The sequence below is a fragment of the Cricetulus griseus genome, chromosome 2 (assembly GCF_003668045.3).
Source record: "Cricetulus griseus strain 17A/GY chromosome 2, alternate assembly CriGri-PICRH-1.0, whole genome shotgun sequence".
In the NCBI taxonomy this organism is placed as follows: Eukaryota; Metazoa; Chordata; class Mammalia; order Rodentia; family Cricetidae; genus Cricetulus; species Cricetulus griseus.
Genome location: NC_048595.1, coordinates 5,232,970 through 5,248,195, shown reverse-complemented (window position 1 = coordinate 5,248,195; position 15,226 = coordinate 5,232,970). Strand labels below are relative to the sequence as shown.

Sequence of the window (15,226 nt, the reverse complement as noted above, 5' to 3'; positions counted from 1 at the left end):
TGGGGGGTAGGGAGGAGCTGGGGGAGGGAGAACAGGAGGGAATGGGGGAGCAGAGGACACCTGGCAGGCAGGTGCTCTTGGAAGCCCTCAGCAAGCAGGGGGAGGGGGGAAAGAGCTCCTCATCAGGGCTGCAGATCCAGGAGGTGCAGCTTGGCCTCCGCCATGGCAGGCTAAGGGCACATACAGAAGAGACCGTATAGAGGAAGAACTTGCAGACTGGCTTTCCCAGGGGTTTGGAAGTGGAATTAAGGCCTCCATGGCACACATGGCCCTTGGACCTGGCCTCATCCCTGGGGATTCCTGCCACTGGGGTAAGATGATGGTGTGTGTGTGAGCAGGTGTTCATTCTGGCTTGATGGGTCTATGTTGTGGCCCACACTGTCAACAGCTGCAAGGGAGGACGGTGCTGGGACTCGAGCCCAAGGGAGGCAGGTGGCTTCCAGTCGCAGCTGTCCCTTCAGCAGCCTCAGTGTGGCTGCAGCTCCTAGCTTGTGTTCCCTGGAGGAGTTTTTCTGCCTCAGCTCTCTCATCTATGAATGCCTGACTCCACTCCATTCCTCAAGGGACTTTAAGGACACAGTGGTAGGGGGATTCTGACTTGGTGGCAGAGGGACAATGACTTCTGCTGTGGTAATTCACTCTAGGGAGACCTCGGAAAGGAGCAGGGCAGTGGAAGGAAGGAGAGGCCCTGCAGCCCTGGTGGCCACTTTGTTTCTGGAAGGTTGACAGGCAGGTGTGTCAGCTCAGATGACAGCAATGGCATGCATGCACCAGTGAGAATCCACTTCCACCCCTTTTTCTTCCCCAGGAGGAGTTTTTTGTGCTGTGGCAAAGCGGTGACAAGTGGTAGCGTCATTGTCCCAGTGTTGTTGGGTCACTCCTCTCTTCCTCCTCTTCTGCCACATGAGAGACCCATGGCAAGGGTGACCATTTGTTTAACTTGTCATGCAAACCAGGTCACCTTGGACACAGAAAAGGTAGTCATTTATTCAGGTATAAACTGGGACAGTCCCAGGCAAGCCTGGGTATGGGGTCACCCCACTTCCTAGCCACACGACAGAGCCAGCTGGAGAGGGAGCCCCATTGCTGTGCCTAGCCTCCAGTGAATGAGCCCGTTTTTCGGAATTCTTCAAGTTGATGATGCTGGAAGGCTGTCACCATAGCAACAAGGTCAATGGGAAATGGCAGCCTTGCGTAGGTTTAATTCTCACTGTACCCTTGTTGACAGGAATAAAGGCCCTGCTTCTGATTTCTTGGTTCAACTAGATGAAGTTTTCATTAGATTTAACTTCTCATATCCAGACACCCACATGCTATTCAGCTCTCCATCTTGCCACCCAGCTTGCATTCCATTGGTGCCGAGGACAGTTTCCACAAATCTCATTTTGAGAGGCACGGCTGAGGCTGAGAGGGTTGGGGTGGCATGCATGCCGGCTGTGGGCAAGGATCCTCTGGCTGCAGGGTCTCAGCTGACCATCACTGCTGGTTCTCACTGTCCAGAGGTGGGGTGTTGGGACCCCCATGTTTACTGGAGGCCTGGATTTCATGCCATGTCATATGCCTCCCCAGGAGCTGTTGAGCAGAGAACTTACCCTGGCCATATTCCTTCAGATGGTGGTGAGGGGTTGGGACTCAAGATCAGGAAATCTAGACCACATGAGGACAGCATGGCCTTGGCTTCTGAATTTGGCCTCTAGGAAAACCTTAAAGGCCAGGACGACTGAAAAGTGGCTGAGTGAGTCTGCCTCCTGCAGCTTAGACTCCCCCGCCCCCACCTCCTGATTGGATGGGGATTCCTTCACAGCAGTAGCGAATGTGCTGGAAACTCCCACTTACTGGCAATGTTAGAAGCCCAGTTTGGCAGGGTGCGGAGTCTCTATTGGTACCGTGACTTCAGACTTAGAGTCACGAGCCCTTGCACCCCTCCAGGGACAAGCCAGCAGGGGAAGGTGCAGGTGCAAACAGCTGGGTGTCTAGTCCTTCTAAGCCACTTGAAATTAGGGACAGGAGACCCCTTCCAGATATCTAGATAGCTGGTTTCCTTTAGGGGAAGCCCCCTCTCTCCTCTCCTCTCTCTCTCTCTCTCTCTCTCTCTCTCTCTCTCTCTCTCTCTCGGTTTGTTTTTTGAGATAGGATTTCTCTGTGTAGCCCAGGCTGTCCTGGAACTCACTCTGTAGACCAGGCTGGCCTTGAACTCACAGAGATACCTCTGCCTTTGGAGAGCTGGAATTAAGTGTGCACCACCACTGCCCAGCAGGAAGCCCCCTCTTAACTCCCAATTATGTGCTCCAGAGATCTTGATTCTTAAAAGAAATGTAAAATGCGGGGATCTTGAGAGCGCCACAGTTCTCTGGACGGTCTCCTCTGAAAAGCTGACCTCCCAGTCGGAATCAGACCCTTGATGGTCAGGCCTAGGCCAGGGTGAGAACACTCCACAAAAGTTGACTGAGCTAGTGATGGAGAGGCTAAAGCCAGGAAGGACTTTTGCAATAGCTAGGGGTACAGGCACCCAGGGAGCACTGGGGAACAAACAGCTAGGGAAAGGCAGGCAGGAAATCAGAAGCATTTTCCTCCTGGGGGACACTGTGGCTCAACAGCGTCTAGCCTGGGAGCCAGTGGGGTGGAGGGAAGAACATTTGCAAACAAAGACCCTGTAGGCAAGGGGAGCCTGCCTAAGGAACCTGACGCTGTGCCAGGCTGGAAGATGGCCACCGTGTGGTAGGGTAAGGCGTTCCCAAGAGTATGGCCAGGTAGTGCAGGGCTCAACCCATCTGAGGTTCCAGGGACAGTGGCCCTTAACCCAGGGACAGCACAGTGCCCAGAGGATCCTCTCCCGGTCCTTTGGGACAACCTTTGCTTCCCCAGCCTCCCAGGTAGGTCCTGCAGTTACAGCAGGACATGAGACTTGTGCCCCCCAAGGACCTAGCTGCTATTCTTGGCCCTGGGGATGAAGATGGTCTTCCTTGTATTTATAGGATCCATACTCCGGACTTTCCTTGTGTTCCAGTCCACAAGTGTTCTAGCAAGACCCCGCTGGTTCATCTGGGCCTGGTGGCACAGGCCTGAAATTCAAGAGACTCAGGAGGCTAAGGTGGTAGGGCCACAAGTTCAAGGCTGGCCTGGGAAACTTAGTGAAATCCTGCACTGTAGTTCAGTTATGCTTTCCTCGCATGGGCGAGGCCCTGCATTCATTCCCCAGTCCCCTGCCTTCCTTCCACAGGATCACAACTCATGCTGTCACCAAGACCCAAAATTCAAGCCCAGAAAATGTCTAGAGTGGCAGTTCTTAATTCAGAGTCTCGGGAGACACCTTGGACCCGGGACACCCAGAAACCAGGCCTCTATCTTCAGGACATCTTGATAAGTCTCCAGCCCCACTTCCCTGCCATCCCAGGAGGTCCAAAGGTGAGGCTGCTGGCCCAGCTCTTCAGGAAGAGCCCTGGCTTTGCCTCTCTTTCGTTTCTGATTCTAGAAAATACTAGCCTGGAAATCCCAGCCCGAGAATGGCGTGTAAAACACCAGAGTCCTGTGGCTGGTTCCAGGGATTCAGAATAAAGCAGGCCAGGGCCCAGAGCCTGCCTTCTGAGACCTGCCCAGGTGCTTCAGGGACTCCCTGCTCATAGCAGCGTGGGCACTGGAGCTTACAACTGATTTATGGATCCCTCACTCCTATCCCAGAGGTCTACCTCCTCTGCAGGGACACTGGGAGAAGCCTAAATCCTTCCTAGCAACAGTCCATCTGAGGCTGATCCCTGACTCTCTGTGCTTCTCATGGCTACACCTGCAGTCAGTGGGCAGGTGCTTTGCCACTTCCAAGGCCGGCCACCCTCCCTCCCCAGGCCCTGATCAGACAATCCCGGCAGGAAGGCTAGGCACATCCTGGAGGCGCTCTGCTACTACTGGCCACCAGGTGGCGCTAACGGACCAGGAACGGGTCCAGAAGGGCCAAGAAAGGAGCGCCTTTGTTGATTTTACTTCTTGATATTCCATAATCACCAGGATTACAATCTAAGCAAAAAAGCAAAACAAATAAACTCAGCCCCCCTTACTGGATCTGTCTTTGTTTGAAAAATCACAAGGAAACACGACACTTTGAACATATACCCTGAAGCTCAGGGGCTGGCACCAGTGAGCTCCCTGGAACAGGTGGGAAGAGCCATGGGGACTGGGGGATCGGGTGGCAGAGAAGCTGGGTGAGGAGTTCCCGGGAAAGGCAGGTGCCCCTAGATACTGCTCTGTCTCTTCTTTGCCTCTGAAGCTGTGGCTTCACAATGTGGGGTCCCTGTCTGCAGTCTCCCAGCCTATGCTGGTGCCCTGGGGCTGGAAAAGGCCCTTGCTGAGTGTGCAGTGAGGGACTGAAACCGTTTCCAGTAAAGACCAAAGAGTCAAGGCACCCGAGGACGGCTGGGAGCAATAACAGCATCCTCGAACTCTCCTCACTACAGCCATCTCCCTTTGCTTACAGTGGGCTTCACCCTACAGGCAGCACCGTCTCTTCCCACACTCACCAGGACCTTTACCTCATACACATTACGGTTTTTCTCCCCCTCATGCTCAGCTGCCCCGGTTTCCTCATTCTCAGCATGGTCTCTGTGCGCCCCGCCCCCCCCCCCCCCGCTAGTTTCCATCTCTTCACCTAACATGGCCTCTACCTCACATTCAACACGACATCCATCCCTTCAAATACAGCATGGCCTCCACTCTTTAAGTTCAGCGTGGCCTCCACCCTGGTGCTCACATGACTTCTATTCTGTCACATGAAACCTGGCGTTCTGTACTTTCAGCTCAGCCTGCACCCCACCCCCACCCCCACCCCACCCCGTGGTCAGCTGGGCCTCTGACCCCAAACTCAGCATGGTCTCTAGCACTTCTTAGCCTCAGCCTGACACCGTCCCATCAGCACCACATCTGGCCTTGCCTCACCACCTGCTTCATCTTTGCTGTTCCACACACACTGTCTTGGACACCCCATGGCCTTCCACCCGTCCCAAATCCCATACGTCCTCCTGGCTGGTGGCCGGGGCCCCTTCAACAGGGGCATCCTTGATCTCCTCTCCAATTTACACTCCTGTGATGCTTTCTGGGTAGGTTTGATGCAGGCTCCCTGAGGGAATGCTTGGGCCTCCTCCTGCCTGACCCCTTCCCAAAGCCCAGTGCAGTGGTCCCAACCTGGCTGGAGGAAGACAGGAGATGTCCAGGTGGCCTTAAGGTTTCCTTGCACACAGGGGTTGCGAGCTGAGGACTTGGCCTCCAGAGGGTGCTGTTCTAGACTTCGGACTGGATTTTACTCTTAGCTGTTGTTAGTATACTAATCGTTTAACATCTGTGATGTCATTTCAGGGCCACAAGGACCCATGGAGGCAAGGCCTACTGTCATCCCTTCCCAGGAAAGAGAGCATGGCTTCCCAGAAAGCTCAGTTGTCTTGGCCAAGACTGGGAAAGGGGAGGCTGGCTCCGTACACAGCAATGCCTCCCACACTTACATTCCCGCCTCCGTCCTCTGTGGAAATCCTTTTACATGACCTCCCCTTGTCATCACGGCCACCTAAAACTCAGGTTCATGTACTGTGGCTGGTGTACAAGAGCATCCTTGGCCTTGACTCCTGGGCCAGGAGGTGGGTTGTTTTCGGGGAAAGTTTCAGAGGCTGTGGAGTCAGGAACCCAAGCCATCCCCTTACTGAGCTCGGGTGTGTCCCAGTTATATGTGCCCAAGTGTGGAGGATGTCCCATGCATGTGGGTTCCTATGTGTGCAGGTGTGCGTGGCGTTATGGGACACGCAGGAGTAGTGGGGATATGAGGTGGTTTTTGTCTCAGGCTAGGCTGTCTTTCCAGGCGACTTCCCCACTTGGCCTTCCTTTTGTAGCTGAAGACACCTGCTGTGACCATCTATGGGCCCAGAGTGACATGTGGGGTTCCCAGAAGACAGTTGGGCAGAACCAAAGTTGGGCTGGCTGAAGGCTGGAACCATCTAATCTTCTCTGGTGTGGTGGACACCTGCAGAAAGCTCAGGGCCAGCTTGTCTTTGCAAGGCTATCTGGCCGTCCAGGGTGCTCCAAAAGGATTCCCAAGGCAAGCAGAGCTAGGCATGGCTGCTGCTCAGGCAAGGGCTGGGAACAGTGTAAAAACCCTTGCCCATCACTCTGGTGGCTACAGCTCCACAGACTGCTAGCTGGGGAGGGGTTGGCACGATCTTCCCGAATGGGCAGCCAGGAAGTGGGACAGGGCAAAAAGCCATGGGTGCCCTCTGGGAACCAGTTTTATCTGGCTCCCCATTGGGTCACAGAAGCTGAGAGTGCAAAATTTGGGTCATGGTGGTGGTGGTGGCTTTGGGCCACTGAGCTGGAAGGTGGTGGTGGCTTTGGGCCAGTAAGCTGGAAGGGCCAAGAGCCAAAGCCTTGCCTGCAGTCCAGTCCCCCTTCCCCAGTCAAAAGTGTCCCTCAGAACAGCTGTAAGGGAGTAGACCCCAGGACTTCCAGGATGTGACAGACTGTGTACAGATGAGCTCCAATCTTTCCCACCCCAGACAGGACCCCAGACAGTCATCCCCAGACTTTGGCCTGAGATGAGCAGTTCTGTATACTGTAAACCAGCAAAGCCGAAGCCCACAGGCACTCAGGCATGCTTCACACGCAGAAACTCATTTCCCCAAATGTGCCCAGCAAAACACCATACTGCCGCAGATGCCTGCCCAACCAGGGGTGATTACAGGACAAAATTTTGGCCATTAACACTTAGGTAGAAATGATGTGTGTTATTCTGGGTTCTGCCCTTAAAGGGAAGGGGCGTGCTCTCTGTTTCTACGTCTTTCATTGACTGGAATGCAGTTGTGATGGCGGGAGACGCAGCAGCCATCTTTAATCTGTAAAAGTGGGCAGCCTCCTATAAATGGTAGAGCACCAGCTGGAAGGAGCCGCAGCCGCTAACTTCAGGTACTGAGGACCCGCCATGCCAGCTCTGGACTGTGAAATTTGTAAGAGTGAAAGAGAGAGAGAGATTTCTTTCTTTCTTTCTTTCTTTTTTTTTTTTAAATTTAAGCCACTGTTATTTGGCAAGGAGGGATTACAAGAGCCAGGAAGGCTCTTCGGAAGCCTGTTGGGAATTCAATCAGACATATTAATTTTCCCTCTGTGTTTACTCTTTATGTGTGGACTCTTCAGACTGCAGGTGAAGGGAAGGCTCCTTAGTCCAAAGAATCAGATGCACAAGGAGCCCCTCTCCTCCCTTGAGACAGGCGAGACAGAGACCCTGTGTGGACGGAGGGAGGCCTTATACCACCAGTCAGTGTCATGTTCTGATTAAGCCGTTGACAACTCTGATGGGCAGAGAGAGAGATGGGGAAACATCGCGGCATCAAACAGGGAAGTCTTTGAAGGAATGTGATTTATGAAGCTAATGTGTTTGGCTCTAGCACTCATGGCACGCCTGATTCTGGAACCCATCTGATGGCTTCTTGGCTCTCAGCACACAGTGCTTTCCCTGAACACTGCTGGCTGGCACCTGTGCGCTGTCCAAGTCTGATCAGCAGCTAGGCACTTATGGGGGCTATGTTTCCAAGCGCCAGTCCCCAGGCAGAGTCTGCCTGCACGACAGAGTCCAGGACAGGCACACCAGTTCCTTGAGTGCTGTGACCTCTTGGTCTACTACTTGTGGTTTTATACAATCTCTTTGATTTACTACAGGCTCTGATAAAACATTCACCATTTCTTCCAGTTAAATCTTAGAAGCCAAATCAAGTCTTCTTTTTGCCCCCTGGAGTTTAGGAGCTTGAGCCTCCTGCCTGGCCTGGAGGTGGCACCCTTACACAAGGTGTCAGGGAGGATGGCACTGATGGCTTCAGATAGAAGCTGTGTGCATTTGGTGATGATGCCTTAGGCAGAGACCCTGAGCATAAGGGTCTGCTTGGCAGACATGGTTTTCCCTGGTAGCATGTCCCAGGTGTGTTTCTGGCACACATAATCTCTGACACTTCTGCCAGGACCTGGTCATCTGCTCTGGATGCCTGGCTGGAGTCTTACATCTGCAAACAGGCCCTAATTTGCCAATGGCACTTGGTGGGAAGAACCCTTTCCAGTGACCCAGAAGACAAATAGGACTGTTCCAGAGGGGAGGAAGCAATGTGCTCCTGCTACCCAGGCTTTGGAGCAAGGGGCCCCTTAGACAGAACACTGAGGCTGTGGACCAATGGCAGAAGCACGTAGATTCTTGCCTCCCTTTCAAGTCAAGAGTCCTCCCTGTGGTCTTTACTCTGGAAGTGATAACGAAGTGTCAGGAGGAACGTAGGGGAATGTTTGGGAGGGGGACACAGACATCGCAAGTCTCAAAAGCACGGTTGGCCACCTGACCAGAGGGCTGAGACTGAGCCCCAGAGTGACTGACAGCCTCTGTCTCCCTGACCGTATATAATCTGCTGGCTAGAGATGAGATAGAAGACAGAGTTTTAGGACGCTAACCCATTGTCTTCTCCAATTGCTGGCTCTCTCTGAATAAAGCGGTGCTAAGCTAATTCCCGGTTCTGCTCGTTGGCATCTGTGAAGGACAGGCAGCCGGAACCAAATTCTAGTTTCAAGGTGGCCATAGAACAAGGACAGTGGTTAGTCTTCTGAGTCCCAACTCTGGCTCCTTCTACTGTCTGGCCTGGTGGCATCAGAGTGTGCAGTGGGAAGAGTCCCTGCCCCAGCTAATCCAAGGCATTTTCTAGGAGAAGGAACAAATAGGCTCAGGGTCCCCATGTGGGGTTGAGTAGGACCCCTGCTGGGTGTTTGTTGACACCCCTATCGCCTTCTGGGCTCTGAATGAGAAGTAGGAGCCCCTTGGAAGCAGGGAACCTAAGAGTTAGCCCTGAGATGAGAGGGTGCCCTGAGATTTGGGCAGCTTTAGCTAAAGCTTTGGGAGGTGTGGTCTGTTGTCTTGCAGACACTGGACCGAAGTCAGTACAGTTTCTTTCTGCTTATACCCCAAAGCATTTCTGAGCACTAGCTCTATGCCAGGGCATCCCATGATTCCTTGCTCTGCAGAATTAGGAAGAGGTGGTGTGGTCCCTCTGGGTTTAGTTCTGTCTGATGCTCCCTGGAGTGGGGGTTTTGAAGAGACCAGAGGGCCTTAGGGTGTATGGACTGAGCCTATGGGGGAGGGGCTGTATGTAGGCTGAGTTCAGTAACCCAAAGTGGGGTGAACAATGGAGTAGGGAGAGGTCAGGTAGAAGAAGAAAGAAAGGCATGATGGCCACAAGGCCTCAGGATGGGTGCAGAGGTCTGAGGTTGGGACCCAAGGTGGAGGCACTGTCTGCCATGATAGGAAAGTGGCACCAGTGGTTTTCAGGCCAGGGAAGACACGGTTGGATCCTGAATCCCAAAGGCCCCTGATACTGTCCCTGTGGCACCAGAGACAGCAGTATGGCTGCACTCAGGACATCAGGGGAAGCTCAGTTCTGAGGCCCAACCTCAGGGTACACTCTTTGGGTCTTCTTCCAATCCATAACATTTTGTCCCTAGTGACTCTCTCCAGGTCTGAGGCTGATGACATACTGGGATCTTGGGCTTTCAGGAGAGGTGGGTCATGACAGCCACTCCCAGGTTTAGCCTGTAGCCCACAGGAAAGGATATTTTAATGGCTTCCCTGTTGTGCCAACAACTTTAGCTCCCCTCTGGCTAGCTCAGAATGGCCCTGCTCCTGAGAGATCCATGGGCCCACTTTTCACTTTTGCAGGTCCTGATGGTGAAAGACTAGACAATCACACCCTCACAAGCTGTGGGTCCTGCCCAGCCCTGGGCAGCATCCTGATTTCCTCCATCTGGCTGAGCCCAGCTGGGAGGGGCAGGAGGGGTGCTGGAACCTTCTGAAACAAGGCCCCTTGGCCCCCTGGCCCCTCAGCCGTCTGTCTCTGTGACTCACACCTGACAGATGCTGCTGCAAGCTCAGCTTTGCTGATGAAATGAAATCAACTCCATTACTGATAGCCATTTGCCACTCAGGCTGGGCACTGTGGCAGCCCAGGGCCAGCAGCCTGCTTCTGTGTCCAGAGCCAGCATGGGCAGCCAAGCATAGGAGCAGGGGCCAGCTCCACCAGCTATTCTTCGGTTTCCCTGCCTTGTCTCTCCTCCTCAGACTCCTGCCCTGCTCCTATGGGTGGCAGACATACTCTTGATCTCTCCCAGCCTGCTCTGTCTTGTGTCTCTGGGTCTTACCTTCTCCATCTGTCATATGAGTCTGAGGGGGTGCGGGTGTATGGAGGTCATGGGGCAACTTGGGAGGGTGTCCTCATCTATTTCCCACCTATTTGTTCAAGGCAGAGTCTCTCACTGGCCTGGAACTTCACCAGGAAGCCTAGGCTAGATAGCTGGAGAGCTTCCGGGGACCTACTTGCCTTCACTGGTCATCTCACAGCCTCTGCCGTGCCTGGCTTTTTACATGAGTGCCAGGAATCTGGGTTCAGGTTCTTATGCTTGCAAACCAGAACTCCACAGATTAAGCCGCCTCCCTGACCTGGGTCAGAGGGTTTGTGTCTTGACTGCAGTGTGGAAGCTTAGGGGATCAAGTGACTGTAGGCATCGGGGGTGGGGGTGGGGGACAGGGGGATGTCATTAAAGCTAAATTCCAGGCGCCAGCATGTCTGAACAAAACCGGGCTCCATGCTGGGTCCCCAAGGCCCGCCTGGGCATTGCTAGCTGGGGCACGGGGAGCTACTCACACATGGGCTTCAGCTGCCCGATCAGCTCCTCCTTGGTCCACTTTGCCCACTCCTTCTTGTCAGTGTTGATGGAGCAGAGGATGGGCCCACAGGGCTTGCCACAGTCCTCGATGGCCGGCACGTTCAGGTAGTGCACCAGGACGATGTCAGGGTTCTGTGGGGAAGAGCAGACACTGGCACCATGAGGGCTCAGCAGGTGTAGATCATCCCCACACTGCCTGCGTGACACTGGCATTTTATGCTGGAACAGGTGACGGCATATGAGACCATGCTGGGCACCTGGGGGATGCCAGCGCCTTCCCTGGCCTCCGTCTGCCGCCACATGCCGTTAAATGCCCATCTTCACTCGGATGACTGGCTCTCTGGGCTCTCCCAGGCCAAGCCACTCCTGATGAGAACCTCAGACCTGCACAGGGGCTGAGGAGCATGCAGCCAAGGACCTCAACTGTGAGATGGAACTGTGCCTCCTGTGGGCATCAAGATCCCAGGCCAGCAGCCGTCCCACGGTTCTCACCCTTGCTGCTCAAGGAACATTTCCAGGTCACAGTCACTGAGGTCACTAATGTGGCACCCAAGGGAAAAGCAGCTACCAGGGCTTCAGAACTGCTTCTCCAGGCTTAGCCTCTCCTGCAGTCTGGGCCCATCCCCTGCTTAAACAGCACCTGCCACACTGTACGTCACCCAGCAGATAACCGTCACCGGGAATCTCAGACACTTTCTCAATCCACTTTCAAGTTTAGGAATGGAGAGGGCTGCTGTCCCAAAGACTTCAAGGACGTTTGATTCCAGAGGGTTGCATTTATTTATTTATTTATTTATTTATTTATTTATTTAAAAGATTTTATTTATTTATTATGTATACAACATTCTGCTTCCATGTATACCTGCACACCAGAAGAGGACACCAGATCTCATTACAGATGGTTGTGAGCCACCATGTGGTTGCTGGGAATTGAACTCAGGACCTCTGGAAGAGCAGTCAGTGCTCTTAACCTCTGAGCCATCTCTCCAGCCCCCAGAGGGTTGTATTTAAAGGGTCAGCCTCTCCCCACCAGATTTCATCCGGGCACACAGGCATCCCTTTTTGCCACCAGTAGCTCTGATGGTGACACCGTGGAGTTTCTGAGTAACTTTGCTGTAATGACCCTGGGGCCTTCAGGCAACCTTCTCCCTGACTCTTGAAGGAGAGATTGTTTATTTGGTTACACCAGGCCTGACAAATGAGTTAAGAACAAGCATGGCAGGTCGAATGTGGTGTTACACACCTGTGATGTCAGTACTAGGCAGCAGGATCAGGTCAAAGGTCATATATTTATATATAGATGGGAAGACAGAGTAAGTATAAGGCCAGCCTGGGCTACAAAAGACCATGTCTCAAGCAAACAATCACCAGGCAACTCGCCAATCCAAACCAATCCCTCCTCTCCACAAGTGTTCCTGGACAAACTTGCTCAACCCTTCTACCCTGACCAAAAGTGTTTCTTAAGCCACACTCTCTTCAGCTTTCTCAGGAAAACAGCAAAACACAGAAGAAAACTCTGGAAAGCCACACAGTAGGCCCTCTCTGTGTGCTCTGCAGCCCTTACCCTCTGTTTTCCTCAAACTCAAGTCGCAGGAGTGGACAAGGTCCCCGGCAGAGGGAGGCCGAGTCCGTGCTTGTTGTTTTGGTTACACTCAGAGCAAGAGTAATAAATGAAAATATGAATCAATCAACTCATTAATAAATAAAGACTCAAGACTATACCATGACCAGTGTGAGAAAGCAAACTGGAATAATTTAAAAAGATTTCCAATAAGTGTTGAAACATGCCTTTTTTTTTTTCCTGCCAACGCTCAGTTAACCAGGAAATTAAATCAACATGAACAGGAGCCCCCTTGCTAATGGCAGCTTTTCTGGATTGTGGAAATCGCACTCCTTAATAATAAGGATAATCCCTGCCACTGTGGGCCGATCCCTTCTTTTTAGAGTACTTTACTTCCACAGTCATTATCTCATTTGATGTCCATGCTAGCCAGGGAGGCGGGCTGGCCAGGGCAGGGCACCCTCCCTCTGGAGAGGGGAGCTCTGTGAAGTTGCTTGCCCAGAGCTCTGTGCCTGGCAAGGGACCCACCTGGGCTGGAAGCCAGGGCTCTGACTTCAAACTCAGGTCCTGCCAAGACATCTGGTGGTTGCTTTTTGCTCAGCCTGAGTGCTTGCCTACTCTTCATTTCTCTTTATTCTTGCAATATGCCTGACAGGTGGGTGGGCTGTGTGGGTCCTCCATGCCCACTGATTGGATGGGGTGCCTGAAGGGATGGATACAGGGTGACTCTCTAGAATCCTAGTTCCGAGTTCTGCTCACCCTGAAGCCGAAGCTTGACTGAGGGTTCTTGCTGGATCCTGGGTCAGGCTAGGCAGCAGGCCTGCTGCTGAACAAGAAGAGGAAAGATAAGAGGAGGGGTCAAAGGTCAGCAAGGACCAGCTGGCCACCTGGAGCTTCCTCTGATCCCTCCCCTGGAGGGAGCTTGGCTCTGCAGGAGGGAGCTGGGATGCCAAATGCCTGGGAGATGAAAATCTGTGGCTCCTCTCCTGTCCCTACAGCCCACTGAGCACAGTCTGGGTGCCTGAGACAGCCTGGGCATGACCCAGGGGAGACACAGTCTTTACTCTTGTGAAGCCTGTGGACCCCAGCCTGTGTCCTGGAGTTCCTGCATTCAGGCATCTGGAAAGTTGCCTGAGATTTGCCTGCTGCCCTCTGTGCAGCCAGCCTCCACCTATTTCTTTATGGCAGGTCTGGGCTGCCCTCCTTCTCCATTCCCTCAATGCTCAGTTTTCCCAAGGACTGAATACCTGACAAGTTGATTGGTTGTTCTCATGTCTGGGTGTCGGTCTCTTCTCAGTACAAGGCCCTGGGATATTATAATGCCCTGGCAATAACAGGCTGATTTCAGATTTGGAGAAACGAAAACAGGTCGAATTATGACTTCGACTGAAAACATTTCCAGACTTGAGGTCTCCTGAAGTCAGACCCAGAAAAGGATAGGAAGCAGTTCTGAATGTGGCCACTAACATGCAAAGCTAATTCTTTCATCCCTATTACTTATCTGTCTGTCTGTCTGTCTGTCTGTCTGTCTGTCTGTCTGTCTGTCTGTCTATCCATCCATCATCCAACCCTCTTTGAATCAGTGTCTCACACTGTAGTCCAGGCTGGTTCACTATGTAGCCTATGTTGGTCTCAGAGTCACAACAGCCTTTCTATCTCAACCTCGTAAGGGCTGACCTACAGGCGTGAGTCACCATGCTCACTACCAAGCCTGGGTTTTCACTCTGAGTTGTAGCCACACTCTACCTCATAGATTCACAGAACCACCAACTTGAGGGCTCTAGATCAACTCCCCTCTGGTAGCCCATGCCTGCCACTGGGTCTTTTGTTAGCCTTTCTGTATTGTTTTGATGCAATTAACAGGAACCCGCCCTCACCGCCCCACCTCCCGGGAGCTTGGCTTGGGTTTGAAAGGGGGAGAGGTAGGAGTGCTGGGTCCCAGATTCCACCCCAGGGAGCCAGTGTGGGGGATCTTAGGGAGTTCCCACTTCCTGTCTTGGGCAGTTTTAAGACAGAGCATTTGCATTGTTTTTTTTTTGGGGGGGGGCACACATCTCTTCTTGGCAATGTTGTGGCTTTATTCATTAGCCACATACTAATGGGGTTGTCTTGGCAGAACAGTATATTCTCCTTAGCGTTCCAATGCATTGGCTTCATGGAATGCTCATTTCAATGTCAGAGCAGCCCACTGCTCTTGCCAGCTGTGATGTGGGCTGGAGTGGAGGGACAGCTCTGGGGTTTTTATGAAGCTAGAGGCTGCTCCTTAAAGTGAATGTCCTGGAATTCCAGTAGGGCTTTGAAACCCAGCATGGGAGGATCCCTATGGTACGGTCTGTGACAGTGCTGGGGAGCTAACTGGGGAAGCCAAGTCAGAGGTTCTTTAGTCTCCGAGGAAGAGCCACAGACTGGAGTTTCCTATCCTGACTCTTGGTGCTTGTAGCATCTCAATTGTAAATGAAAGCAGGGCCCCTCTCTCCCACTGGGGCTGAGGGGAGGAATCCTGCCTGGCTTGAGGAGGACTAACCAAGCAGCATAGGGATGACCCAAAGCCTTGATATTCTCAGTGGCCACCAAACCCGAACCAAGCCCAAGCAAAGCCTGAAGTTCTTCCTGAAGGGTGAGCAGTGCTCAGCATTTAGCCAACATGTCATCTGTGGGAAAGTCCTGGATCCCACTGGCAGCCCATGCCTGTCCCCATTGTCACAGGTCACAGACTCCTTGTGGTCAGTGGAGGGCATGGTGCTGGGTCTTTGGTTCTCTCTCTTTCCTCCATCCCCCTCCCTGCTTGGTGACCTTATCCTGCCACAAACAGGGAGCTCCCAAGGATTCCTAGGCCCCTCCACAGCCTGACTCTGTTCACTGCAGGCCACCTGCCTGTCAGCCTGATACAGCTCCATTCATTGTAGTGAGATATCCACCCTGCCCACACCTGTTGCACTGACCACGCCTGTTTGG

The 15,226-nt window shown here is 53.0% G+C and overlaps 1 protein-coding gene across 1 annotated transcript in view; it reads right to left on the bottom strand.

Moving 5' to 3' along the window:
* Nucleotides 1–15,226, bottom strand: part of LOC100762490 (calmodulin-binding transcription activator 1) — an 831,381-nt gene that overhangs the window by 94,664 nt on the left and 721,491 nt on the right. Inside the window, exon 7 of the mRNA XM_027398331.2 lies at nt 10,689–10,842. Coding sequence (XP_027254132.2) covers nt 10,689–10,842 — 154 coding nt within the window. The remainder of the gene's footprint in view (nt 1–10,688; nt 10,843–15,226) is intronic.